The following is a 27,401-nucleotide window of genomic DNA, read 5'->3' as shown; positions in this document are numbered from 1 at the left end:
TTGCTCAAAGTTGTTTATTTTAAAGTTATTGTGACTTTTAGTATAGGATCTGATTGTTACTATTTATGTTTGATTATTATTATTATTATGGTGTGTGTTGGAAGCCGCCCAGAGTGGCTGGGGCAACGGGGTATGTATGTATGTATGTATAAATAAATTTGGGTGCAAAGCCTCCTCTGCCATGGGGGCCACAAAATGCCAAACAGCAGCTCTGGGTGATGATGATCTTAGCTTTGGGATGTTTTTTCTTTTTCTTTTTCTTTTAAAGATCTAATTTGTTGCTTTTTCACATCCAATAAATGTAATTTAAAATGCAATAAACTAACCTGTCATTTCTTTACCTGCTTTCAGCTGCCCAGCGAAAACTATTCTCCCAGGCCTTTGGCCTTTTAAACTGTGGGTGTCTAGGGAGGGGCTGGTCTTGTGTGTTCTTGTTTTGCCTTGCATTCTGTGCTTTGCATTCTGTGTTTCCATACTATATACCAACCTGTGATCCTCTCCTGAAGGGCGGCATCTAAATTATTATTATTATTATTATTTAGAAGACATCTGAAGGCAGCCCTGTTTAGGGAGGTTTTTAATGACTGATGTTTTAATGTATTTTAAATCTTTTGTTGGAAGCAGCCCAGAGTGGCTGGGGAAACCCAGCCTGATGGGCAGGGTTGTTGTTGTTGTTTAGTCATTTAGTCGTGTCCGACTCTTCATTACCCCATGGACCAGAGCACGCCAGGCACTCCTGTCTTCCACCGCCTCTCGCAGTTTGGTCAGACTCATGTTGGTGGCTTCAAGAACACTGTCAACCATCTCATCCTCTGTCGTCCCCTTCTCCTAGTGCCCTCCATCTTTCCCAACATCAGGGTCTTTTCCAGGGAGCCTTCTCTTCTCATGAGGTGGCCAAAGTATTGGAGCCTCAGCTTCACGATCTGTCCTTCCAGGGTGCACTCAGGGCTGATTTCCTTCAGAATGGATGGGCTTGATCTTCTTGCAGTCCATGGGACTCTCAAGAGTCTCCTCCAGCACCATAATTCAAAAGCATCAATTCTTCGGCGATCAGCCTTCTTTATGGTCCAGCTCTCACTTCCATACATCACTACTGGTAAAACCATAGCTTTAACTATACGGACCTTTGTCCGCAAGGTGATGTCTCTGCTTTTGAAGATGCTGTCTAGGTTTGTCATTGCTTTTCTCCCAAGAAGCAGGCGTCTTTTAATTTCGTGACTGCTGTCACCATCTGCAGGGATCAAGGAGCCCAAGAAAGTAAAATCTCTCACTGACTCCATTTCTTCCCCTTCTATTTGCCAGGAGGTGATGGGACCACTGGCCATGATCTTGGCTTTTTTGATGTTGAGCTTCAGACGGACCAGGGTAGAAATCATTTGTTGTTGTTGTTGTTGTTGTTGTTGTTGTTGTTGTTGTTGTTGTTGTTGCTGTTGTTGTTGCTGTTGTTGTAGAATAACGATGGGAAATTATTGGGAAAGCACCGCCGCTTCAAGCTGCCCCCGGTCCTTGGAGCCGGTTTCTGCTACCGCCTATGGCAAGCTCGCTCAGCCCCAGCTGCTCTGGACTACCACTCCCGGCGTGCCTTGCCGCTAGCCGCGCCGGCCGAGGCCGATGGGAGCTGTAGTTCAGAGAGGCGGGGACCGCGCATGCGTCTTGGTGACGCTGCTGCCGCCGCTCCTCCTCCTTTAGCGCACCACGTGACCCCTCTTGCGCATGCGCGGCGTCCTGTGTCCGCTCCGTGGGGCGCGAGGATGGGCGAGAGTTCGAGCCCCATCAGCGTCATCCTGGTCAGCTCCGGCAGCCGCGGGAACAAGCTGCTCTTCCGCTTCCCCTTCCAGAGGGGGCCCGGCAGCCCCGCCGCCCACACCGGTGAGGAGGAGCAGCGCGTGCCGCCGCTGCCCGGGACCCCTCGCGCGCCCGCGTTCACACGTGCACCACAAGCACACGCGACACCCTGACACGCGGGCGGGGGGCGGGGCGACGCGGAAGGGGAGCCTCCTCCCTGAGAAGAGGTCTTGGGTGGGGGAACCCAGCAGGGAGGATTTAGCTGCCATTCCTACAGGGGTCAGACTAGATGGCCCTCGGGACCCCTCCAGCTCTACAGTTCTCTACAGGGCAGAATGGTCACTCCACTCCCACAAGGAGCGGCCACCGGTTTGGGGGCGCTGCAACTATGATTCAGAATGGGGCGCGAGAGGTGGGCATGGCTGAAATTCGAGGACCCCCCAGGTGGCTGCTGCTTTCTGCCCCACCTGCCTGCCTCTCCCCCCCCCCGGCTGCCAACCCCCTCCTCAGCTCCAGCAGCTCTGCCCTTGAACTCAGCAGGGTGGAGAAGGAGGAGGGGGGCAAACCGAGGAGGAGCTGGCTGTGCCCCCCCTGGCAACCTCCCTGCCGCTCCCAAAGGGCACTAGCCACCCCTGGTCCTGCCCCTGCTGCCTGGGGCAGCCGCCTTCCGAATCCGGCTGCTGCGCTCCGGTCCTGTTTGTTGGAGGCAGCAATGCCAGTTGCTGGAAGATGCAGGAAGGAAGGGAGGGAGGGAGGGAGAGGGCTCTGGGGCCTAAGTCCTGCCGGGGGGGGGGGGGCTTCCCCCAACTGAGGAGCACCCAATGACAAGAAGAGCGTCAGAAAAGCCTGGGCCGCTCATTCAGGCCCCAAGGGTCCCCTCATAGCCTGGCGTCCTTTTCTCCCCGCAGCCAGCCAGGTGTCCCCTTTTGGCCCTCCCATGCCTCTTCCCTTCCAGCTGAGCTCTGAGAAACATCTCAGTCGATTCTTGAAATCAACAGTAAAGCATCGGGGAGATGGGGGCCCTCGGAATACAGTATGTAGAGCTCAAGCCATGGTGGGCTTCTGAGGTCAAAAGCGGCAACTTGAATTGTTACAGGTAGGTAGCCGTGTTGGTCTGAGTCGAAGCAAAATAAAAAAATTCCTTCAGTAGCACCTTAAAGACCAACTAAGTTTATATTTTGGTATGAGCTTTCATGTGCATGCACACTTGGTATCTGAAGAAGTGTGCATGCACACGAAAGCTCATACCAAAAAATAAACCTAGTTGGTCTTTAAGGTGCTACTGAAGGAATTTTTTTATTTAACTTGAATTGTGCCACATTTCATATCTAACTTATTTGCTAAGAATTCGGTGGAGGAGGTTTCTGCTCTAACCCAAATCTCTCTAGACTTCTGGACTTCCCCCCTTTTTTCCTTTCCTAGGGAAACCAAGGAGCAGGTATGCGGTGAACAGTCTGGGCGATGGCGTGGAAGACCCAGATGGGGACTCCAGGTACGTGGGGCTCCTCTTCCCTCCAGCTCCAGCCCTCCTGCGGAGGACGCTAGGTGTCCTGGGTTGGTGCAGTAAAAGACACCTTTGCACCTGGATCCTCCCCAGGTGGGGTGGGGTTGGAGTCCCAGAGCTCTGGCATTTGCTGGCTGGCTTGGGGCTGCTGGGATCCTGATCAAAGCGGACCCTGACCTTCGCAGCTGGGGTGGGGGGCACCTGTGGCTCCGCAGGTGTGGCAGGGAGGTGTGGCTTTTAATGCTGGGGTGTCTACCTTGACTTTTGAAAGAGGTCTCTAGCCAACCCAGGCATGAGACTCTTGCATGGGAATTTCCTGCGCAAGCCTTGCTTTATTATTTATTCAGCTTGTATCAGATCCTTCATCTGAGGATCACAGAGTGATTTACATCATAAAAACACAAAAATGCATAACACAGTAACCAACAAAAACAATTACCCCCTCTCTCCAGTTTAAGAGGCCATGTTGTTGTTGTTGTTGTTGTTGTTGTTTAGTCTTTTAGTCGTGTCCGACTCTTCATGACCCCATGGACCAGAGCACGCCAGGCACTCCTGTCTTGCACTGCCTCCCGCAGTTTGGTCAAACTCATGTTCGTAGCTTCCAGAACACTGTCCAACCATCTTGTCCTCTGACGTCCCCTTCTCCCCTTCTTAAGAGGCCATAGATTGTTCAATTGGCCCAAGACCTGGGGAAAGAGGAATGTTTTTGCCCAGCACATAAAGATGTGTTGGTTGTTTGGTCCAAAAGAGAGCTGAGTTTCCTCATTCCAGAAAACCAGAAAGTCATTGCAGTGGGCAGGCCAGAAATGTTCCCCTGGACCCTGATGCTTCCAGGTAAAATAACCTGAAAAGGCAATAAGGGTCTTCCTCTCTCACTTTCCCTTGAATTGGCAGCCAGGGAGTTTCCAAGGGAGCATCCCTTTGAGCCTTTCGCCTCTGCCTGGCCTGGATCAGGCCTGTGGGGCTTGTACTTGGTCCCATTTGTAATCCCAGTTCCCCAGTCGTGCTGGTGCTGCGCTCAGCTTCAGCATGGGGAGGGGGGCATTTCTGAAGGAGGCATTCCAGGCCTGGCTACAGGAAAGGGGCAGGGCGGGGTGGCTCCTGGAGCCCCCGGTGCAGCAGCTCCCCTGGCCCCACTGCTGGGGGATAGGGATAAGTTTGTGGGGGGCTGCTGAATCCTCCTGCAGAGGCTGCCTCTTGCGCAGTACATAGATAGTCATGAAGCAGGGGTCAGCAGCCTTTTTCAGCCGGGGGCCGGTCCACCATCCCTTAGACCATGTGGGGGGCCGGACTATATTTGGCGGGGGGGGGGCACATGAACGAATTCCTATGCCCCACAAATAACCCAGAGATGCATTTTAAATAAAAGGACACATTCTGCTCATGTAAAAACACGTTGATTCCCGGACCGTCCGCGGGCCGGTTTGAGAGGGCGATTGGGCCGCATCCGACCCCCAGGCTTTAGGTTGCCTACTCCTGGCATGAAGGTTGCTGCTGCCGTTCTGGGCTGGCACAGCCTGGCAGTGTGAGCAGAAAGTGCTCCTTGGGGGCCTTCATCTGCCAGGCAATAATAATAATAATAATAATAATAATAATTATACTCTGCCCATCTGGCTGGGTTTCCCCAGCCGCTCCAGCAGAATATTAAGATACAATGATTCATCAAATATTAAAAGTTTCCCTAAACAGAGCTGCCTTCAGATGTCTTCAAAAAGTCAGATAATTGTTTATTTCTTTGACATCTGGTGGGAAGGCGTCCCACAGGGTGGGCGCCACCACTGAGAAGGCCCTCTGCCTGGTTCCCTGTAACTTGGCTTCTCGCAGTGCAGAACCGCCAGACGGCCCTCGGCGCTGGACCTCAGTGTCCGGGCTGAACGATGGGGGTGGAGACGCTCCTTCAGGTCTACTGGGCCGAGACCGTTTAGGGCTTTCAAGGCCAGCACCAACACTTTGAATTGTGTTTGGAAACGTACTGGGAGCCAATGCAAGTCCTTCCGGACCGATGTTATGTGGTTTCGGCGGCCGCTCCCAGTCACCAGTCTAACCCCAGCCAGGCTTTCTGGGTGTGTCTCTTACTTGAGGCACTAGGCAAGGGCTTGTTCTCGACGGAGCCTTTGTTGATTTCAATATGGGACAGTCCCCTAACCTTCAGCTGCCCGGTTTTGCCGTGCTGACATTTTTGTGCCTTGCGTGACTTTGCCTGGTTGATTCCTGTGTTCTGTTTCCGAGTGGTGCTCATCGCCCCTGTTCCTGTTTTCAGAGAGCCCTCGCCGCTCACTGATGAGCAGGTGGTGTCGGGGTAAGACCAAACCTTCTCCGCCAGCAGCACCTCTCTCTCTCTCGAATGGCTTCCCTGTCTCCACCATCTTCTCCTTCTCCTCGCACTTTGTTTCTCACTTCTCTTTCCCACCAAGCTGCAAATGTCATGGGACGACACGCTGGTGTGCAGGGAGGCCGGCAAAGGGCCTGCGAAACAGGCAGGTCAGCCAGGAAGGAAATGGCTGCTCAGGGGCAGAGCAAAAGGTCCCAGACCCCAAGGGCTAGGGCTGGGGGAGAGACCCCCTGTGCCTGACACCCCAGTCAGGGCGGGCACGCCTGAGCTACGTGGCCCACCAGTCTGACCCGGGAGAAGGCTGTTGCCTGTGTTTCTTTTTCCGCCCCAGGGTAGAAGCAGCCATGCTGGGCTTTGCAGCGAGTGGGGAACTGATTTCTCCACGGAGACGAAAAGGTCACGTTTTCCCTCCGAAGGCATTTGGGGGACGCCCTTGTCTGAAGGCTGGCTGCTCTGCTGCTCCAGTTCTCCAGGGTGCAAGTTGCCCAGCCTGTGATGCAGACAGTGCGAGGCTCCTGTCGCCCTCCTTTTGCCTCTTTGCGACAAATGGTCGGAGCTCCACCCCCCCCCCGGGGATCCTCAGTTCCAGCAGACTTGCTTAGGAGGGCTACACAGGCCCCCAGCCCCTGTGAGGGCAGCCCCTACCACGGGGGAAGCTCAGAGGGACACAGTGCTGGTTTGGCCCAGCCTCCCATTTCAGAGACTCAGTGAGGGTTGCGGCTGTGGACCTCCGTCAGGGTAGGGTGGCTAGGAGTTGGCTGAGCTGCGCTCCTGCATGTGCCATGCGGCCCCCCGGAGCCCGCCCCCGGCTCGTCTCCATTCCCTCTGCCTCTGGGGGAGGCTGCCTCCCAGTGCTCAGAGCAATGGGGCATCCTTCAGGGGTGTGGGCCTGGAGCAGCCCAGGAGGTTTTGGAACTCCCTCGCTCCCTCCCCCCCCGGTTCTGAACAGCTTCTCAAGAAGCTCATGGCTTGATGGCTGCTGTCTCAGAGCACCGCCTGCCCTGAAGATGCTTGTTTAAAATAAAATACTTTGTGTGCCTTTAAAGCAAGTTTGCCTTTCCGTAGCTGCTCAAAGAGGCCGTCAAGTGGATTCAAACAAAGTCTCCGGCTCTGAATAAGCAGATGAGCTCTTAACAATAGTGGGAGGTGGAGAGCAATATTCTCATGTGCAACCAGAGAAACCCCTTTTTTTGAGCTCAGTCACTTTGCTTCTCTGCTTTCAGAGAAAGGTTGGGGGTAGGCGGAGGTCGCAACACTCTGCCCCCTGCCCCCAATGCACAATAGCCACTCCTCTGAAAAGCCGCTCTGACTCGTTTACAAAGCTTTTGGCCTTTCCGTTGCCAGAACAGATGAGTGGTGGAAGTGATCTGTGCGCCCCAGATTCCAAGTTTGGCTTCAAGAAACCAGTTTCTTAATTTCCAGAGGGGTGGCAGGCAGCAGCCGTGTGATTCTGGTTGCCGCCAAAGGAGCAGGGAGTCTTTTCTGGGTGGTAGCGGAGGAAAGGCACCGTGGTTCTCCAGCGGTTTGACTTCACCCCCAGAAGCACACTCCATTGTCTCTCGAGACAGACGGAGGCCGGCAAGTGTTTGGAAATGGTTTTCAAGATGTAACAAGACTTTGTTGAGCTTCTTACTGTAGACACTTCTCCATTTCCATACAGTCTTATTCCCCCCGCAGCTGGACTGCTGTCTTCTCCGATGCCACTGGTTTTGTGGCCGGGAAGGAGCCCTGCGTGGCCTCCCTTGGCTGCATTGTGCAGCCTCCCGTTGGATCTCTTCTGCCGGGGCTGATAAGCTGGCAATCTCTCCCAGCCGCGGCCCCTGCAGCTCCTGCCTGCACCCAGGGCAGGGCAGGGCATTCTTTCTGGGTGAAGTTTAAGGGCAAAGAGGGGCATAGGGCATAGCTTGTTCTGGGCCTCGTTGTCTCCCTGGTGCCCGGAGGTTGGCCTCCTGGCAGGTGTGAGACGGAAAAGCAGTGGGCAAGTCCCCCGTTGATCTGGCAGGTTTGCCGCTGCTTTGCCAGTTTGCCACCCAAGGGGTGCCCCTGCTTAGGCCAACTTCTGCCTGCAAAGCTAGTTTCTTTTTGAGTTACGCAGGCAGATGCTGACGGCCCCCCTTTACAGTTTCATGCCTTTCCCTAAAGCTGAGCAAGCAGCAACTTTGCAGAATATCCCCTTGGAGAGATGTTAGACAGTTCATAGAATTGTAGAGTGGGAAGGGGCTCCCAGGGGCCATCTAGTCCAGCCTTCTTAACAGATGGCCATCTGGGACAGACAAAAGGAAGTCCTTCTTTCTCTCCCCCCCCCCACTCCACCTGCCCTGGTTCAGAGAGGATCCTTCCCTCTGAGGAACTTTGCCCGTGCATAAATGCATCTTTTCCTCCACAGAAGTAAATCTGGGATAGCTGCAGTGGGAGGAGAGACACAGGAAGGGCTTCTGAGTTTGGCCCTTCAAGTCAGAGGCGAGGCTGCCTGGCCTGTGGCTCCCAGCTGCAGACGGGCCCTTCTGGCCACCCCAAGACCTAAAGCTCTGGCGTCTCTGGGAGGGGGCCACAGGGCTCAGCTGCTTCCCCCCGCAGACACACCTGAGGCAGGGAGCAGAGCTGGGCACACCTGCCCCTTTGGCCCAGGGAGCCCTTTTTTGCAGGGGTGGCCAGTCGGTGGGGCCCCCAGGCGGTGTTGGCACCCCTGACTGTCGGAAGGCACACAGCTGCCTCCTCACCCCCCCTGCTCTGGATCAAAGCCCCATCGCGCTGCCTGTCCCCAAGCGACCTGCCCGCCACACCTTGCTGCTTAGGGGAACCTCACCTGTCCTTCCAAACCACCACCTGCAAACTCTGCCTAATCTTTCCTCCTGGGAGCTTGTCATTAACGAAAGTTGCATGAGCCTCTGACGCTTTCCCACTCGATATAATTCTGATGATTTGAAAGACGGTGATTTCCCCCACCTGATGGACTCCAAGGTGCCCCCATGTTGTGTGTGTGTGTGTGTGTGTGTGTTTGTAGACTTAATGGCGACACAATGCATATAAACTCATCCCGCCTCCGGGACGTGGAGGGGGGGGGCTGTGCAAGCGCTGATGCCCCTTTCTGCTCCCGAAGGTTCTCGGACGTCATCCTGGCCACGATCCTGGCCACCAAATCCGATATGTGTGGCAAGAAGTTTGAGCTGAAGATCGACAACGTCCGTTTTGTGGGACACCCCACCCTGGTGCAGCATGCCTTTGGCCAGGTAGGTTCCGCGGGCACAAGGGCAGGGAGGGGCCACGGGCAGCCTGGGCACAGCCTGTGAGTTGGGCGGGGAAGCCTTGTCCAGTTGGGTCCCTCTGCTGCCCCGGCCACTTTCCTGATGGTTCAGCTAGCCGTGGGGGGCTGGGGGGCCAGATGCAGTCGCCCAGTGCCGTCCTCTCACGCTCTGCTCTTTGGCCTGCTGGCTGGCCCCCAGGTGGCCCTTTCTCCCCCTATAACGCCTCCAAAGTACACCATTCAGTCCTTGAAGCCCCAACCTCCTCTTCTCTCTGGGGAGCTGAACCCCTTTCAGGCTCTCCTGCGGGGGGGGGGGGAGTTCTGTTTCCACACTTGCTAAGGGTGCACTGCACTACCCCACCTGTATGGGTGCTCTCCTGGAACCCGTGTCTGCCTGAACTTCTGAACTGGCCTGCCAAATTTAGACGGGTGCTGAGTTCAGTCACGAGGCGTCGGACTGGCACTCCACAGTTTGTAATGCGGCTGCTGGGGGTCTTGGAAGCTGAGCCAGGGCACAGGGACAGAGGAAGCTGCCTTATTCACACCCTTGGTCCATCTAATCCTATATTGTCTGCACTGACTGGCAGCAGCAGCTCCCTAGGGTTTCAGGCAGGAGTCTCTCCCAGCCTTCCCTGGAGGTAATGCCAGCAGGGGTTAAACCTGGGACTTCTGCATGCCAAGCAGCTGCTCTGCCACTGAGCCTATGGCCTTTCCCCTTGGGGCGCTCTAGGAAAGGACCAGCCATGTTCTTTCCATGTTTCCCCCCTTAAAAACAACAGCTCTGCTCTTAGTGGGGGGGGGGGACGACTTCAGTTCAGCGTTGGAGAGTCTCCCGGGCAGGGGTCTTCTTGGTCCTTGTCCTGCAGCCTCCCTTGGAGTGGAGACAGGGGTGCCAAAGGCCTTTGGGGGGGGTCTCGGCCTTCAGGCTCTCCTGCACCTCCTTGTGGTGACATGCAGACCCTGCAAAGTCCTTTAGCAGCTGCTGCAAACTTTCCTGGGCTTCCCTTGTCTCCCTTCTGTTTGTGAAGCCCAGAGAGTCCTTCAAAATGAGGTGGGAGGGCTGGGGGCGGCCAGGGCTCTGCATGTGCTCAGAGGCACTTTCCCTCCCCTGTCCCTAAGCATTGGGAAGAGGTGCCGAGCCTCTGATCGGATCAGGCCCCTGGTAGGCTGATGTTGGTGGACACAAACCCCATGCAGGCGAGGGGAGGAAGCAGTATTAGTAATAATAGTATTCATTCATTCATTCATTCATGCCCCATCCATCTGGCTGGGTTCCCCCAGCCACTCTGGGCAGCTTCCAACAGAATATTAAAAACACAATAAAACACCAAACATTAAAAAACTTCCTTAAACAGGGCTGCCTTCAGATGTCTTCTAAAAGTCTGGTACTGTAGTGTTTTTCCCTTTGACATCTGATGGGAGGGCGTTCCACAGGGCGGGTGCCACCACCGAGAAGGCCCTCTGCCTGGTTCTCTGTAACCTCAATTCTCGCAGGGAGGGAACCGCCAGAAGGCCCTTGGCGCTGGGCCTCAGTGTCCGGGCTGAACAAGGGGGTGGAGATTGGGGGGGTCTGCCCTCTCCCTGGCACCCCCTGTTCCTTTTCTTTCGCTTCTTCCTTGCCTCCAGGCTGCCTCCTCCACACAAGCCCAGGGAGTGGGCCACAGCCAGTGGGAAGGAAGGGGAGGCCAGTAAGCTTTGTGGCTTTATTCGAATGATGGGTTGACTCCATTTCTCTCCTGCCTTTTTCTCCAAGGAGGTGACCTGTGTGGTTCTCTCCCCACCTGCTCATTCAATCCCCACAACGACCCTGTGAGGTAGGGGAGGCTGAGAAGCAGAGCCTACCTGAAGCCCTGCCACGTGGGCCAGCCGCCTGATTCCCTAGTGTATGGCAGGGTGAGGTAGTTCTGCAGCCCCACCGCCCTCCCCAGCCCTCCCCCGACCCTCCTGGCCAGCGGCTGCCCCCTCCCCTGCTCCCCTCGCTTGGCTGCCCCCTTAAAAGTCCGACTTGCTCTGCAGATCTCCAAGACAGACCCCTCCCCAAAGCGGGAGCTGCCCACCATGATCCTCTTCAATGTCGTCTTCGCCTTGAGGGTAAGGACCCCCCCCCCCGGGTTCTGAGAAACAGAGCAGCCAGGCCGGGGGGGGGACACCTGCCGGTTCCTGGCAGTCAGAGCCCAGGAGCGGGGGGCAGAATGTGGGTCTGGCTTGGGCAGGGGGTTCCCTGGTGTTGTGCAGCAGGCCCCATGGCTCTTCTGCAGGGATGTGTGGGGCCGAGGGTCTCCAGGCTGCTTGGGGGAGGCCAGTGGGGGGGGGCAAGCCTTCCTTGCTTCTGCTGCCCCCCGAGGGCCTGGCTGGGCTTTGGGTGGGGCAGGCAGAGGCCCCGACCTGGTAATCAGCGGAGGAGCAGCTCTGTGACTCAGCAGGAGCTCAGAAAGCTGAGTCACGGTTTGCGGACCAGGGTGGCAAACGTTATCGGCCGCCCGGCCCTCCTTAACTGGGGCTTGGCAGCCGCCTTCCAACCCCCTCTGGCTTGCCTCTCCAGCCCCACCTTGCCAGCTGCGTGGGGCTGATAGCAGCCTCCACCTGTGGGCTAGGGGGAGGCCTGAGCAAGCTCTCAGGGTGGCCAGCGATGGGGATGTCCTTTGGCTGGTAGCCCAGGCAGGGGCCTGCGGGTTAGGGACCCAGCTCCAACCTCCCTGAGGCTGAGGGGCACAGGCTCAGGGCAGGCGGGGGGGGGCGTTGCACAGGGGGCCTGGTCTGGTCTGCCCTCCCTCAGGACCGGGTCTCCTTGGGTGGGCCCACAGCACGTGGGGCTAAGGGGGCAGCCCCCATGATGGAGCAAAAAAGGAGCATCATTGGGAGATTCAGGACAGATCAAAGAAAGTCAGCTATGGAACTCACTGCCGCAGGATTGGACAAATTCCTGGAGGAGGAGAGGGCTTCTCGTGGCTCCTAGGTCTGCTCTGCCTCCCCGGTCAGAGACAGCCATGCTCCTGAATGCCAGTTGCTCTTGTGGCCTGATCCTGGCCTGCTGGTTCCCCACAAGCACCTGCTGCCACTGTGAGGATGGGATCCTGGACTAGATGGGCCTGATTCTTGTGTTCCTCATGAGGGGTGTCAGGCAGCTGGCTCAATTTGTTGCCTGCAGCCAAAAGGACCAGAAGGTTCTGGGGGGAGAGGAGGTTTCTGGGGGGCTTTTGCGCATGTAAATGTGAAGGCCCCAAACGGCGCCAGTCCTGGTCTCCAGGCGGCGGCTTCCCCCTAGTCCTCTGGATGAGCTGGTTGGGCCCCTTCTGTCCTGCGGCGGCTGCCCTGCCTGCCCCCTTCCCAGGCCTCCTCTCTCTCTCTCTCTCCCCCCGGGTCTCCCTTAGGCCACGGCGGACCCTTCGGTCATCAACTGCCTCCACAATCTCTCTCGCCGCATCGCCATTGTCCTCCAGCACGAGGAGCGCCGCTGCCAGTACCTGACGCGGGAGGCCAAGCTCATCCTGGCCATTCAGGACGAAGCCTCTGCCATCTCGGAGAGTGAGTCCTGCCCTTCTCCTGCTTGCCCCCCACCCTGGCAGGCACCCGTCTGTTCAGAGGGGAGGGGCGGCTTTATGGCGATGGAGTTATTAAATTGGTATCCCGCCCTTCACCCAAAGATCACAGGGTGGTTTGCAACGCAAAAACGCCCTGCCTGCCGCTCATGGCGCTTCCAGTGGCCGTGGGTGGGTGGGCATGTCGATTGGGAGCTGGGGGGGGGCAAGGGGGTTGGGTGGCCTTTCCTGGGGAAGCGCTTGGAAGGCCCGAGAAGCCACCCCTGGCTGTTGTTCCCCTTCCCCAGCGCCTGAGGGGCCCCAGTCGCCTTTCCTCCACATCCTCCCCAAGTGCAAGCTAGCCAGAGACCTGAAGGAGGCTTACGACAGGTAAGGACGCCCGGAGGTGGGCGGATTCCCCCGGGAGACGGGGGGCTCTCCTTCCTTGGAGGTTTTTATGCAGCGCTTGGGGGGCTGGCTGTCGTTCATCATCTAGCCGAGATGCCTGCTCTGAAGGGGGTCGGGGCTCCCTTCCCACTCTGCAATTCTACAGTTCTAGGGTTCCAAGTAAGCCTTTGGGGTCTCAGCCCTGGGGTGGATGTGTGGGGGGTGTGTGTGCTGAAGGTTGAAAGCCCAGGGGTCTCCATCCCAGGCATTTCTCTGGCCCAGGCATCCCCAAACTGCGGCCCTCCAGATGTTTTGGCCTACAACTCCCATGATCCCTAGGTAACAGGACCAGTGGTCGGAGAAGATGGGAATTGTAGTCCAAAACATCTGGAGGGCCGAAGTTTGGGAATGCCTGCTCTGGCCCCTGGGTCAGGCTGCCCGCCTGGGTCTTTTTGCAACTTTTCCAGCTCCGCAATATCCTAGCTGAGGCAGCTAGAACTGCGCTCAGCATCCTAAACACGGGTGCCCTCCCTCTAGAGCAGGCATGTCAAACCTGTGGCCCTCCAGATGTTTTGGACTACAATTCCCATCTTCCCCAACCACTGGTCCTGCTAGCTAGGGATCATGGGAGTTGTAGGCCAAAACATCTGGAGGGCCGCAGGTTTGACATGCCTGCTCTAGAGCAATGCCAGGTTCTAGATCCTGCTTCTCACTTGGGTCAGGCTCACAGCCGCCCAGCGCCACCTGGTGGCCTTCAAGTGGGCTGCAGCGGGAGCTGCGCTTGGTGGCCCCTGTTCTTTATTATAATCATACAGCCCAACCTCGGTTGTCGAATGTGCCGTAATTCATTCGTTTGACAACCGAGGCGCGGCTTCCGACTGGTTGCAAGAGCTTCTTGCACTCAAGTAGAAGCCAAAAAACGAAAAACGTTCAAAAGTCTGGAGCATTTACTTCTGGGTTTTTGGCATCCGGGAGCCAAAACGTTCGAAAATCTAGCCGTTCAAGAACCGAGGTTTGGCTGTAACAGTTTTATTATTTGTACCCCTCCCCCCTGACTGGGTTGCCCCAGCCACTCTTGGCTCAGCCAGTGTGAGGGGGGGGGGCTGTTCCTTTGAGTCGAGGGTCAACCCCCTTTGCTGAGTGGGCCTGCGGCTCAGACCCTGCCCGGCCTCTTCCACCTGCTCCTCTGTCCCCCGCAGCCTCTGCACGACAGGCGTGGTCCAGCTGCACATCAACAACTGGCTGGAAGTGAGCTTCTGCCTGCCCCACAAGATCCACTACGCTGCCTCTCGCTTCATCCCTCCCGAAGCCATCGAGAGGAGCCTCAAGGCCATTCGGTAAAGATCTGGAGTTTTTTTGTGCCGCTTCCTGGTCCTGGAGTGCTTCAGGCCGTTGCCTGGATCTGTGCTTCGGGGGGCAGTGGGGTCCCTCTGTGACACCTGTGTTGCAGGGGGGTTGGGCTAGATGACCTTGGGGGGCCCTTTCCAGCTCTGCAGTGCCCTGAATGCCTGTGTTGTGCCCCCCTCGTCTCTCCCCGCTGCAGGCCGTACCACGCCTTGCTGCTGCTGAAGGACGAGAAGGCGCTTCTGAGTGAGCTGCCGCTGGACTGCTCCCCCGCCCTGGTGCGCGTGATCAGAACCACCTCGGCTGTCAAGAACCTCCAGCAGCTGGCCCAGGACGCCGACCTGGCACTGCTGCAGGTGACGGGGCGGGGGGGGGTGTCCTGCCCAAGACTCTGGGGGCTGCCGGCAGAAGCGCCGCCCCCTCCTCAGTTCTGGGCTGGGCCCAGCAAGGCCTCCTGCCTGCTCCCTGGCCAAAGCCACTCTCCGCTTTTACTGCAATCATTCCTGCATTGCAGAGGCTTGGGCTAGAGGAGCCTTGGGGGTCCTTTCCGACTCGGCGGTTCTGTGAAACCTCACCCCCCCACCCCTCCCCGGATATCCCAGTGGCCTCGGAGGGCAGGGAGGCAGCAGCTGCTCCGTGCCTCACTCAGGACTAGTAGCTCTGCTGCCGCTGTTGCCCGGAGAGATTGGCAGTTGGGCTGGGGGCTTCCTGAGCAGTGGCTCCTCCTCTGACCCTGTATGGCACCCACTGCTGCCTCCTGTGGCGCTGGGGGAGGCTGGAGAACGTCTCTTAACTGGCTAGCTCAGGGGACCTTGGGCCAGCTCTCCTCAAAAGCAGAGCAGGTGTCCCCAAGTCAACAGGTGAGAAAAGAAGGTGGGACCCTTCTTCTGGAGATGCCCGTGGGTGGGGAGGTACTTTTGTGGGTGGAGGAGAAGCCAGGCAGTTTCTGAGAAAAAGGGGGACTCCCTAGACGTGGCCCCGATCCAGGTTTTTCTCCCTGGTGAGGCAGCTTCCTCCTGTCGCTTGGGTCCAGGAACCTGGGGGGGGGGTTCAGCTGGTGCCGAGTGCGAGTCTGCTGCTTCCCTCCCTGCGGCAGGTGTTTCAGCTGGCAGCGCACCTGGTCTACTGGGGGAAGGCCATCATCGTGTACCCGCTGTGCGAGAACAACGTCTACATGCTGTCTCCCAATGCCAGCGTCTGCCTGTAAGTCTCTTGGCGTCCGGCTCTGCCGAGTGCGAGACTAGCACCCTGTCGTTTCCCCCCCCCTGGGGAGGCTGGGGGGTCCATGTGCGTGTGCAGAGAGAGACCCCCCTGACCCCCTGCCTGCTCTGCCTCTCCCCCCGCAGCTACTCCCCCCTGGCGGACGACTTTGCCTGCCACTTCCCCGGCCACGACCTGCCTTCCGTCCTCTCCAAGTTCTCCTTGCCGGTGTCCCTGGCGGAGTTCAAAGACCCCCTGGCTCCCCCCGTGCAGGAGGTAAGCTGCCCCTGGCACCCCTCTGGCCCCTGGGCGGCCCCCGGGGGTGGTGGTGGTGGCAGCGTGTGGCACCACACTGAGCCCCTCTTGGCCTCCCCCCCCCAGACACAGCTCATCCAAATGGTCGTCTGGATGCTGCAACACCGACTGCTCATGCAGCTGCACACCTACGCCTGCCTGATGGTGCCCCCCAGGGAGGAAGACGTCCGGCCCCGGGCGGAGGAAATGCCCCTGGCGGCCAGAGTCGGGGGGCGCAGCCTCAGCACCCCCAACGCCCTCAGCTTTGGCTCCCCAAGTAGGTGGTGTGTGGGTCTTTGGGAGGGGCCGAAGCCCGGCCGCAAAGGGGCCCTGGGTCACGGATTCTGTCTCCATCTTCCCTTTTGCCAGATGCCCCAGATGTTTTTTTATCATACTTCTGGGCATAAGAGGCTTTACCATTTTATTTTATTTATTACCTTTATATGCAGTATAAAAACGGAAAATGAGAACACAAAATGCATAGCCTAATAACAAATACCCCGAGAAACCGCATAGCCCCCTCTCCACAAACACAAGCTGTAGATTTTTGGATCAGTCCAAGGCCTGGTTGAAGAGGAATGCTTTTGCCTGGCCCCTAAAGCGATGTAATGAAGGTGTCAGGCCCTGTTTTGAGGTGTGGGGAGGAGGAGGAGGAGCTGTGGCTGTTGAGTTGCCCCCCCCCCACTCCAGTGAAAGATGGAAAGGGGTTGTGGTGGATGCTGGGGCTTCCAAATGCCTCCGTCTGCACAACGGATCTTGCAAGGCCTCATCCTTCCACACCCTTCACAGAGAAGGGGGTGGCAGGGGCGGCTGTGCTATGGGGGGGGGGCCCTGAGCATTGCTCTCTCCACACGAGGCGCATGCATGCACACTCTGCCCAGGCTACTCTTCTCTCCTGCTTTGCTTTGGGGGCCTGGGGGCCCTCTCGCGACGGGCCCCAAGCAGCAGGACAGACGTCTGCCTCTGTTGGGTGTGTGAGAGAGAGGGTGCGCATGAGCCCCGTGGGCAAGGGGGCGGCCAAGGGGGGCGGCCCACTCCACGCTCCCTTGCGTCTTTGTGTCCCGTCCCCCCAGCCAGCAGCGACGACATGACTCTCACCAGCCCCAGCATGGACAACTCCAGCGCAGAGCTGCTGCCCGGAGGGGACTCCCCCGTCAACAAGCGCATGACCGAGAACCTGCTGACCAGCCTCCCGGAGCATGAGCGAGAGGCCATCCTCAGTGTCCCAGCCGCCAACAACCCCGAAGACCTGCGCACCTTTGCCAGGTAGGCAGGCAGGGAGGGAGGGAGGGGGGCAGCTGCCTTAAAAGAACCAAAGGGCTGGGTGGGCCGATGGCTGATTCTAGGAAGAGGGCAGAAGCCGAGCTGCAGGAGTCCCTATGGGGGGGGGACACACACACACACACACCCTAAAACGGCACATGAGCATAGCCAGGGTTTTTGTTAGAGGAGCAGAACCAACATGATTTGTCAGTTAGTGAAGTATTTCTGTCGTTTTACCTGACCTGGCTGGGCGGCTTCTGTATTTTGAAGACCATTTCTGAAGCTCCCAATGAGCAGCGGAGATGAGCAGCCCCTTCCGACCTCCTTCTGCCTCTCTGCCCCCTGCACTGGGTGGGGGGAGCTGCCCTGCTCCCCCCGACTTCTGGCATGTGTGGCCGTTTCTTCCTTTGGGGGAGTAAAGCTGCTCTGGGAGAGTGGAGAGATCCAGGGGGAGATTTTGGGGTTCCCCTGCCCGTCCCTTGCAGCTCTCCCGGCTGGGGTGGGGGGTCCCGTGACCAGCGACCCCCCTCTGCCTCCGGTTCTCCACTGGAGGCTCCTTGCCCAGGCTGCCGCTGCTGCCCCCCCACCCCTGCCCTCCTTCCCCCCAGGCTGCTGCACTACTTCCGTGGGCGCCACCACCTGGAGGAGATCATGTACAACGAGAACATGCGCCGCTCCCACCTCCTGATGCTCTTCGACAAGTTCCGGGGCGTGCTAGTGGTGACCAACCACGAGGACCCCGTCATCTCCGTCTTCCAGTCCTTCCAGAAGTGAGGAGAAGCAGCCGCTGCCCAGGACTTGGAAGGAGGGTGGCTGGCCCTTGGGATGGGGGGAAGAACACCAGATATGGGGGGGCAAGGAGGGGACTCGGGGGCCTTGTGCACAGACGCCTGCCAGCGGGCCTGATTCAGCCGCACTCCTGGCACTGCCAGGCCTCGGGTGCTGCTCCTGGGCCTCTGCTGATGGCTGCCAACCGACAGAGCAATCTGTTGGATGCTTCTCTTGGCTGGGGACCTGTGTCCCGATAGTTGCAGGCAACCCTCAGACTGTTCACCTGCAGTTGCACAATTACAAGCACATGCTGGAAAATGTGAACTCTTTCTCCTCGTAAGTCAGGGAACAAGTTCGTTGTGAAGTACCGTCTCTCTTCCTCCCTACCTTGACCCACAAACCTCCCTTCCTCACTTCCGAAGGGCAGGGGACCACTGCAGAGCCTGGCCGCTGGCTTGGCCTCCTCTCTCAGGACACCAGAACTGGCCTCATCCTGCTTGCTTGATCAGGTGGCCCCTCTCTCCTCTGCAAGGACCAGGGGCAGGAGCAGGTTTAACAAAGGGAATGGGGGGGATTTGTTGGGGTGATTCTGGTACCTCTTCCTAGCAACAGAGGAACTCTTTTATCTCTCCACATCTTGGAAGGGGGTGTCTTCCTCCTTCCAATTCTGCGTTTTGCAGGCAGCTCCTTTACGCTACAAGCAGGAAGGCTTTCCTGCAGCCACAACCACCAGTCTCAAAGCAAAGCAATCTATTTTATTTTGGAAATAAATAAATACATAAGGCTGACAGAGTCCTGGCCTTCCCTGTTATTCTTCCCATCCTGGAATGCCCCCTCACCCCCCAGTTCCTGGGCATCAGCAGCAGGGAGAGGCCTCCGCTGGCGGTTGACTGCCCCTGGCCCCCTCGGCCCCCTTGTCCGTCACGCTCACACACTGGTTGCCCCAGACGTAGAAGCGCAGTGGCTGCTGTGCCCACTCGCCGCTGATGCCAATGCGGGGAGCGGAGATGATGTCTTCCTCCCTGGGCGTCCCCAGGCTGGGCTCCAGCCACACGGCCGGGTGGCAGGCTAGGTCCTGCTGGTCAAAGGTCTTGTCCACAGCCAGGGCCTGGCAGAGCTTGGAAGGCCCGTTGCACAGGTGGCGGTCCTTGAGGGAGCGGGTGGCCCCTTTCCGCTGAGCCAGGCGCAGCTCTCTCATCGCCTCCAGGCCCTGCAGGGGCTCCAAGGAGCGCAGCAGGACGGCCGCCCCCTCCCCTGGCGAGAGAGAGAGACCGGAGGGGGCAAAGGTCAGGACAGGCCAATCCCAGTTCAAGGGATCTTTCAGAAGGGGGTCAGAACAAAACCTCCCGTATTCTAATGCTCTTCTACAAATCTATGGGGAGACCATGTGCAGATCCTGTCATCTCCCCTTGAAAGGTGAAGAAGGGTCAGAAAAGGGGCAACCAAGAGGATCTGGAAGTTGCCTGGACCAGCTCCCTGAGGAGGAAAAGTTGGATACTCTGGGGACGTTGAGTTTAGGAAAAAAGTGAGTACGGAGGTGGATGAGACAGGTGTACAGTGGAACCTCAGTTTTTGAGCGTTTCAGAAGCGGAACAATTTGAAACCCGAACGCCAACAACCCGGAAGTGAATGCTTCTGTTTTCAAACGCACCTCAGAAGTTGGAACGGCTTCCGAGGCGCCTTTCTCCATTTTCTCAATGGAATTTGCCAACCGCCCATTGCGCCTTGGTTGTCGAACGTTTAAGAAGTTGAGTGGTCTTCCAGAACGGATTACGTTCGACAACTGAGGTTCCACTGTACAAAATTAGGCATGGTGGGCAGAAAATGAAGAGAGAGGTGTTTTCCTCCCTCTCGTACTAGGTAGGACTTGGCAGAATTATTCTTAGTGTATCTGCTGGAAGTGTCAGAACAGACAAAAGAGGCAACTTCTCACCTCACATACACCATCAAAGCTGATGGGCCCCCACCTTCTTTTAAGAAAGGACTAGGCTGCCTGGGAAGCAGGAAAAAAAATCCTTCCAGCAGCACCTTAGAGACCAACTAAGTTTGCCATTGGTATGAGCTTCCGTGTGCATGCACACTTCTTCATAGAATCATAGAGTTGGAAGAGACCACAAGGGCCATCCAGTCCAACCCCCTGCCAAGCAGGAAACACCATCAAAGCATTCGTGACATATGGCTGTCAAGCCTCTGCTTAAAGACCTCCAAAGAAGGAGACTCCACCACACTCCTTGGCAGCAAATTCCACTGCCGAACAGCTCTTACTGTCAGGAAGTTCTTCCTAATGTTTAGGTGGAATCTTCTTTCTTGTAGTTTGAATCCATTGCTCCGTGTCCGCTTCTCTGGAGCAGCAGAAAACAACCTTTCACCCTCCTCTATATGACATCCTTTTATATATTTGAACATGGCTATCATATCACCCCTTAACCTTCTCTTCTCCAGGCTAAACATACCCAGCTCCCTAAGCCATTCCTCATAAGGCATCGTTTCCAGGCCTTTGACCATTTTGGTTGTCCTCTTCTGGACACGTTCCAGCTTGTCAGTATCCTTCTTGAACTGTGGTGCCCAGAACTGGACACTGTATTCCAGGTGAGGTCTGACCAGAGCAGAACACAGTGGTACTATTACTTCCCTTGATCAGATGTAATGGGAAGCAGAAAGCCAGCCCAGGTGCTTCCCATGAGTTTCTGGATGGACACAGAGAATGTTGGCTTTTTGGGCCCTTTGGCCTGATCCATCAATCTGGCTCTCTTCTGATGATGCTCAGAACAAAGCACAGCCCCCTCGCCCCCATGACAGGGTCTGTACTCCTGCCGGATGAGGGGTTGGGGGGGGTGAGGCTTACGAAAATCCCCTGGGGAGCACAGACCTTTCCTGCAGGACGGCCACCTGCTTACCTTGGCTGGAGATGTTCATGCAGAAGTAGATCCCGTAGATCTGGTACACGTACAGAGTGCCTGGCGCCATGAACATGGCTGTGTTCCTTGCAGTCTGCCGCCCGCCCCTTGAGTGGGACGCAGTGTCATCTCCTCCCAGGTAGGCCTCCGTTTCCACAATGCGTCCCCGGAGCTCTCTCCCATCTGGAAGCTTCCGGACCAGGATCTGGGAAGCGGAGCGAAGGCTGAGCCCCACAAGCCCCCAGAGCTGCCTGGGGGGCTGCAGGAGAGCGGGCAAGGTGGGGGGGGGACGCCAGCACCTCCACCCCTGGCTGCGGTCCTGCTGCTGGCAGGGTCTCCCCACATTTCAGAAAGCCAACTCTTGCAGCCAATGCCACAGCTGGCCCCAAAACACTTGCAGGCAGTGCACAGAGACTCCCCATGCGGTTGCAAAGATGGGGGCAAGCGATGGGTTCGGAAGAGGTGGCAGCGGCTGAGCCCTGGCAGGGCAGCCCTGGCAGGAGAGGTCCAGGGAGGCTCCCACCCTGACCTCCGAGATCTGAAAAGAGTCCTGGCTGCGCAGCAAGAAGATGCTCCTGTAAAGGAAGCCAGAAGCTGTGCACAAAAAAAGCAGGAGTCGTCCAACCCTGCCTGGCATCGCCCCAACAGCTGCAGGGTCTCTGGCACCCTAGATGGGCGGGGGGAGCACCTGCCTGGCATGCAGAAGGTCTCAGGTAACACTCCCCCCGTTTGGAAGGAGTGGACAGGAGCAGGGAGGCGCGAGGGGGCTGCATGGCAAAATATATTATTATTATTATTAAATTTATATACTGCCTTTTCTCCACACGGGGAGCCAAGGCGTCTTACAGATGAAATAGAAGCAGCTAAAATCATCGGGGTGGGGGACACAACAGTTAAACAATGAAACATTAGTAGAATTCTTCAAGCATGCGATTCCCTGAGTGCGTAATTGCGCTTTTTCGCTATTGCCCTATCCAGGCCCCACTGGGAGCCGGAGGGTCTCCTCTCCGCTCTGCCTCCCCGGCGAAGGAAGCCGTGCCCCCGAGGGGCGGCGGGGTCCCCGTCCCTCCCCTCCGCTCACCTGTCCGAGCAGCGCCCTGGCCAGGCGGACGCAGGGCTGGCCGAAGAAGGCGGCGCCCAGGCGGGGCGGGGAGGGCGCCTTTGGCTTGGCCAGGGTCCCGTCCGCCGCCTCCGCTGCCGCCTCCGCCTCCTGCTCGCGAGGAAGCCGCTTCCGCGGCCCCGGCATGGCTGCGCCAGAGGGAGGGGATTCTGGCCGCCCCGCCCCCTCGAGGTCTCCGCCCCCACCAGTCCGGGGGGCGCCCCCTGCCGGGGGGAGCCAGGGGAACCCCGAAGGCTGCGCGGAATCCCGGCTTCTCTCGGCATCCACGCATCCAGGCACAGCAGGCCTTGGCTTTCCTGAGTCTGCTTTTGTTTCATGGCTGTGTATTTGCTCAACAGGGAAGCGTAATTGTATCATCAGGTCCTGTTTGAGAAAATTAATCCTTCCTGAAAATTAATAAAAAGTATTAAAAATAAACACCCAATTAATAACGGTTCAGCCAAATAAGAAATGTTATCCCTTTGCCCTGACTTGAGCACACAAGTCCCCAGGATCTGAAGCCACCCCCCTTTACTGCCTCAGTTCCTCCTTCAGATGCTTCCTTGAATTCATTCTTCATCTTTACATCACCTTGAGCAATTTGATCAGGGCGACAATGGCACAACCCAGGACCATATTACTATTATTATTATTATTATTATTATTATTATTATTATTATTATTATGCCACCATCCAAAGATCTCAGGGCAGCTCACAACATAAAATTACAATACAAGAGAGCCAGTCCCTGAGGTATTGGCATCAAAACGTTGCTGAGCTTTTTCGGCAAAATCGCATTAACGTTTTAGGGATTTCTGGATATGCAGCAGTAGTCTGGATATGTCCAGGAAATTCTGGACCTAGGACAACCCCTAGCATCAACATCAATTCTGGGAAGGGCTCCTCCATTTGGGGTTTCTGGTTTGCTGCATTTGATGCTGCCTTTGAGGTACAGAGCGGCCCCACCTCTGTTACACCCCTCCCTGTCCTTCTTATGGGCTTTGTGTCCAGAGATAAGCTTGTCCCACTGGTTCTCTTTCTTCCACCAGGTTTCTGTTTTGCCCACTGTTATCAGTGCTGTTCCCTAAGACTAGATCGCCCATCTTGACTCGGAGGCTCCCAGCATTAGTGCATGAACACTTATAACTGCATAGCTGTCAACTTTCGGATTTGAAAATAAGGGATCAGCAGCCTCACCTGTCCTGGGGACAGTCTATGGTATATCTAACAATCCAATATAGCAGTGGGAAACGGCAATGGAATAAGGGCATTTCCAGCAGAAAAAGGGAAAGTTGACAGCTGTGGCTTGGAATAAGGGAGTTTCCCACAAAAAAGCGAGGGTTGGCAGCTATGTTATACTGTAGTCAGATCTTCCGTCTCTCTCTTCATGTGTCTTTGGCAAGTGCTCTGGCCTCTCAATTGCTTTCCTGTGTCCTGGCACTCACCATGCCCAGTTTAATAATAATAATAATTAATAATAATAATAATTTATTATTTATACCCCGCCCATCTGGCTGGGTTTCCCCAGCCACTCTGGGCGGCTTCCAACAGAAAAATAAAATAATCAATTAAACATTAAAAGCCTCCCTAAACAGGGCTGCCTTCAGATGTCTTCTAAAAATCTGGTAGCTGTTTTTCTCTTTGACATCTGATGGGAGGGCGTTCCACAGGGTGGGCGCCACTACCGAGAAGGCCCTCTGCCTGGTTCCCTGTAACTTGGCTTCTCGCAACGAGGGAACCGCCAGAAGGCCCTTGGCACTGGACCTCAGTGTCTGGGCAGAACGATGGGGGTGGAGACGCTCCTTCAGGTATACTGGACCGAGGCCATTTAGGGCTTTAAGGGTCAGCACCAACACTTTGAATTGTGCTCAGAAACATACTGGGAGCCAATGTAAGTCTTTCAGGACCAATGTTACATGGTCTCGGCGGCCACTCCCAGTCACCAGTCTAGCTGCCGCATTCTGGATTAGTTGTAGTTTCCAGGTCACCTTCAAAGGTAGCCCCACGTAGAGCGCATTGCAGTAGTCCAAGCGGGAGAGAACTAGTGCGTAATAATAATAATAATATTTATTTTATTTATACCCCACCCATCTGGCTGGGTTTCCCCAGCCACTCTGGGCGGCTCCCAATCAAGTATTAAAAACCGCTCCCCTGTTTGAATTTCCACCAGTTTTACCATCTTCATCCCAGGAAGGAGATCATTCATTCTTCATCGGACCCTCCTCAGCACCTGTTGGCTTCCCTAGAATGCTTCACCCAAGATAGGCATCTATTTGGTAGAAGCAGTGCTCTGCCCCTGAGCCCAGGAGACTGCAAATAGGAAGCCCACTGCCCAGTCCCTCCCTTCCCCAACAGAGCCCCCTTATTTCCAGAGGAGGACAAAAGCGATGGACTCCTATGGGCTGCTTCTGTCTCTTGGCCAGCAGGAAATGCCTTCTGGAGCGGAAGATGAGCCCCTCTGCAAGGCGGGGTGTCAGGGAGGCTGGGCCAGTGCCCCTTCTTCCATGGGGCAGGGGCTGCTGGGGTTTGCTGAAGCAGGGCCTGGGGGCTGAGGGGCTCCGCAGAGTCTCGGCATGCAGCCCAGCTGGCCCAGCCCACCATGATGGCAGATACTGTTGCCTGACAAATGCCCAAAGATAAAAATGTCCCCCTAGCTGGTGCAGAGTCTCCCACTGCAGTTAATAGCACGGGATGCCAGCCAGCCAGCCCCTCCCTCCTCACGGGCAGCCAGAGAATTCGGGCAGAGCAGGAGGACGGACTCTGACTTTGCAGCCTTCCCTGGGTGGGTTGGTGACTGGATGGCAGCTTGCAGAAGCTGGGGCTGCTCTGCCAGACACCATTTAGTCCAGAGGAATTCCTGAGAACTGGCATTTTTGTGTAACCACAGTTTCACCGTTGATTTTCTATCTTCTGGGGTGGGGTGGGGAAGGCTATTGTCTGCCAGAGGAGGAGGCCCTGGAGGGCTGCTGCCAGTCAGAGCAGGCCACACTGGAGGGGTTGAGGGGCACCAGCCGTCTCTGGAGGGATGCAGCAGCTTCTTGTTCCTCCAGGCATTCTGTGGCTTGCATTGTTCTTGAAACATAAAAAATATTTGCCATGTAACAATTGGAAGGCACATAGCGAAGGAAAGGCAAATTGTGGTGCAACAACTCATCTATTTTTGCCGCAGAGCCTGTGCTGCTCAGCCACGGCGGAGCTCAGGGGAGCGAGAAGCCAGCCAACCAGCCGAGTCTCAGAGCGGTACTGGCCTGGAGGCAGAGTCCGTTTACAAGGTCCAGTCCAGTCCTAAGGTCAAGATTATCTCAGTTCACGTAGTTAGATGTTCCGGGGGTCAAGAAAGCCGAGGAGCAAGAAGCAGCAAGGTCTGGCCAGGAACGATGAATGTTTCCAGCAACTGACTGAGGCTGCAAACCCTGCTGAAGAAAGCTGCAGCTAGCAGGATCATACCAGGAGCAAGAAGGCTGATCAGCAGCAGGCGGAGTCACTTGGCCCTCTGCTCCTTCAGGCTGCTGCTCAACAGGTGAAGCGACTCCTGGCCCATGACAGTTTCGGGTGTTACTCGGTCCGCCAGGAACAAATATGCTGGCCAGCTCAGAGGAGGCCCCTGGACATTCCAAGCCCTTGTTCTGGACTGCTCTTCTGGGACCCCCCCCCAAGGGAAGCTGGGGCACCAGTAAACAACTGGGGGGGGCGGAAACCCTGGTGAATTAATTGATCTCCCAGTGATCATTCTTTGCGCTCATTTACTTGGGCAAAAAAAATGAAAGGCACAAATACAGGATGGGAGACACCTGGCTTGAGAGCAGTACATGTGAAAAGGATCTAGGAGTCTTGGTAGACCACAAACCTGACATGAGTCAGCAGTGTGATGCAGCAGCTAAAAAAGCCAATGCAATTCTGGGCTGCATCAATAGGAGTATAGCATCTAGATCTAGGGAAGTAATAGTACCACTGTATTCTGCTCTGGTCAGACCTCACCTGGAGTACTGTGTCCAGTTCTGGGCACCACAGTTCAAGAAGGATACTGACAAGCTGGAACATGTCCAGAAGAGGGCAACCAAAATGGTCAAAGGCCTGGAAACGATGCCTTATGAGGAACGGCTTAGGGAGCTGGGTATGTTTAGCCTGGAGAAGAGAAGGTTAAGGGGTGATATGATAGCCATGTTCAAATATATGAAATGATGTCATATGGAGGAGGGAGAAAGGTTGTTTTCTGCTGCTCCAGAGAAGCGGACACGGAGCAATGGATTTAAACTACAAGAAAGAAGATTCCACCTAAACATTAGGAAGATCTTCCTGACAGTAAGAGCTGTTCAACAGTGGAATTTGCTACCAAGGAGTGTGGTGGAGTCTCCTTCTTTGGAGGTCTTTAAGCGGAGGCTTGACAGCCATATGTCACGAATGCTTTGATGGTGTTTCCTGCTTGGCAGGGGGTTGGACTGGATGGCCCTTGTGGTCTCTTCCAACTCTATGATTCTATGATTCTACTGATGACCAAATAGCTTTGACAACAATATAATTCACCATGCGGTTGCTTTTGCTCTTCGACTTGGAAGCTCAGTATCTCAAACTGTCTCAATGCTCCAGTGGGATCCACTGGCTTTTGAGGGTCCGTCAAGTAGATACTGAAACAATTGCAGAATGCCTGGATGGCTGAAATTCCAGGTTGAACCAGCTGCGGCCATTGCTCCCTGGCACCGTTTGCGCACCTCCTGTCGACTGGGGGCACCTGAGAGTGGCAGCCACAGACCTTCCTCTCTGCCGCCTCCTTCAATTCTGAGCCGGCCTGGCTTAGAGCTGCCTTGCTGCATCCGTCACTAGCACAAAGATTGTATCCTGCTTGTCCCCTTGTTCCTCCTCCTCCTGTTGCTCCGTTTCTGTGCTCCATCAATGCTTTTGTGCTCAACAGACACACTAGACTTCTTAGCCAAAAAAGCAGGGGAGCCCCAGCTGGATTTGGGGATCCTCCCATTTGCAAGACTCCCCCCCCACACTCCTTCTGCTAGGATGTGACAGTGGAGGGGTGGGCACAAGGCTTGAAGCTTGCAGTACAGTGGTACCTTGGGTTATAGATGCCTCAGGTTACAGATGCTTCAGCCTACAGACTCCGCTACGCCAGAAATAGTACCTTGGGTTAAGAACTTTTGTGGAGAGAGGTTTGCCAATTGTATTATTGAGCTAAATCTGATCATATAGTTGCATTGTATAATTATGATTTGCCTCTCTCTGTGTGCCAAAGTGGAACAGCAAAAGGAACAGGATGCCCAGCTTGCTATCAAGGACAAATAGTTGGCCTTGTCTGGAGACAGAACAAGAGGCAGAGAGGGGCTTATTATCAGCTATGATGCACTTCCAGCCTGACGCTGGAAGTTGCTAGCTTGATGCGTAAACTAACCTTACTGAAGGCTTACTGAAGGCTTACTGAAGGCTGAAGGCTTTGTTGAGTCAGCATGTGTTTATTATGCACAGGACCGGACACAGGAAGATCCTTATATGTACTTGTGACCCCCTTGCATGCACACATTTACAGAGCCCAAGAAGTGTATAAGAAGCTTTGCAATTTGTGTTTCTTTACTCTTGTCGTGAGCTGATCACCTTGAGTCTCTTATTAATAAGAAATTAAATTCTTTCTCTGAATTCAACCCCGATGTCATTATTGACTATCTCTGTCCTGCCTGGGCGCAACTTAAAGGACCCTTAGTAGCTGATAAGGCTACACTTTGCTTCAGGATGAGAACAGAAATCGTGCTCTGGCAGCGCGG

At 55.9% G+C, this 27,401-nt stretch overlaps 2 protein-coding genes across 5 annotated transcripts; one reads left to right on the top strand and one right to left on the bottom strand.

The window, feature by feature from the left end:
• The first annotated feature begins 1,711 nt into the window (after window positions 1-1,711).
• On the top strand, window positions 1,712-18,434 carry NPRL3 (NPR3 like, GATOR1 complex subunit). Of its 4 annotated transcripts, none has more exons than XM_035131518.3 (14): window positions 1,737-1,869; window positions 3,208-3,277; window positions 5,550-5,588; window positions 8,722-8,851; window positions 10,882-10,956; window positions 12,237-12,390; window positions 12,692-12,773; window positions 13,970-14,107; window positions 14,314-14,470; window positions 15,211-15,317; window positions 15,461-15,590; window positions 15,696-15,885; window positions 16,682-16,874; window positions 17,480-18,434. In XM_035131518.3, the coding sequence occupies exons 1-14, from the start codon at window positions 1,752-1,754 to the stop codon at window positions 17,643-17,645; spliced, it is 1,749 nt and encodes a 582-aa protein (XP_034987409.2). In that variant the 5' UTR covers window positions 1,737-1,751; the 3' UTR covers window positions 17,646-18,434. The 4 variants fall into 4 exon arrangements, with proteins under 4 accessions (XP_034987410.2, XP_034987409.2, XP_060138630.1 ...); XM_060282647.2 differs by lacking the exon at window positions 1,737-1,869 and adding an exon at window positions 2,758-2,881; XM_035131519.3 differs by lacking the exon at window positions 5,550-5,588 and having other exon boundaries at window positions 1,712-1,869.
• MPG (N-methylpurine DNA glycosylase) lies at window positions 18,378-21,822 on the bottom strand. The gene is made up of 3 exons (XM_035131575.3): window positions 21,621-21,822; window positions 20,540-20,744; window positions 18,378-18,896 (listed from the first exon to the last, which is right to left on the bottom strand). Exons 1-3 carry the CDS (start codon window positions 21,783-21,785, stop codon window positions 18,499-18,501), a joined length of 768 nt encoding a protein of 255 aa, XP_034987466.3. The 5' UTR covers window positions 21,786-21,822; the 3' UTR covers window positions 18,378-18,498.
• Window positions 21,823-27,401: the final 5,579 nt, after the last annotated feature.

This window comes from Zootoca vivipara, chromosome 13, assembly GCF_965207765.1.
Source record: "Zootoca vivipara chromosome 13, rZooViv2.hap1.1, whole genome shotgun sequence".
Lineage (NCBI taxonomy): Eukaryota > Metazoa > Chordata > Lepidosauria > Squamata > Lacertidae > Zootoca > Zootoca vivipara.
Note: the sequence above shows the minus strand (reverse complement) of the source record. Positions and strands in the feature narration are given on the sequence as shown.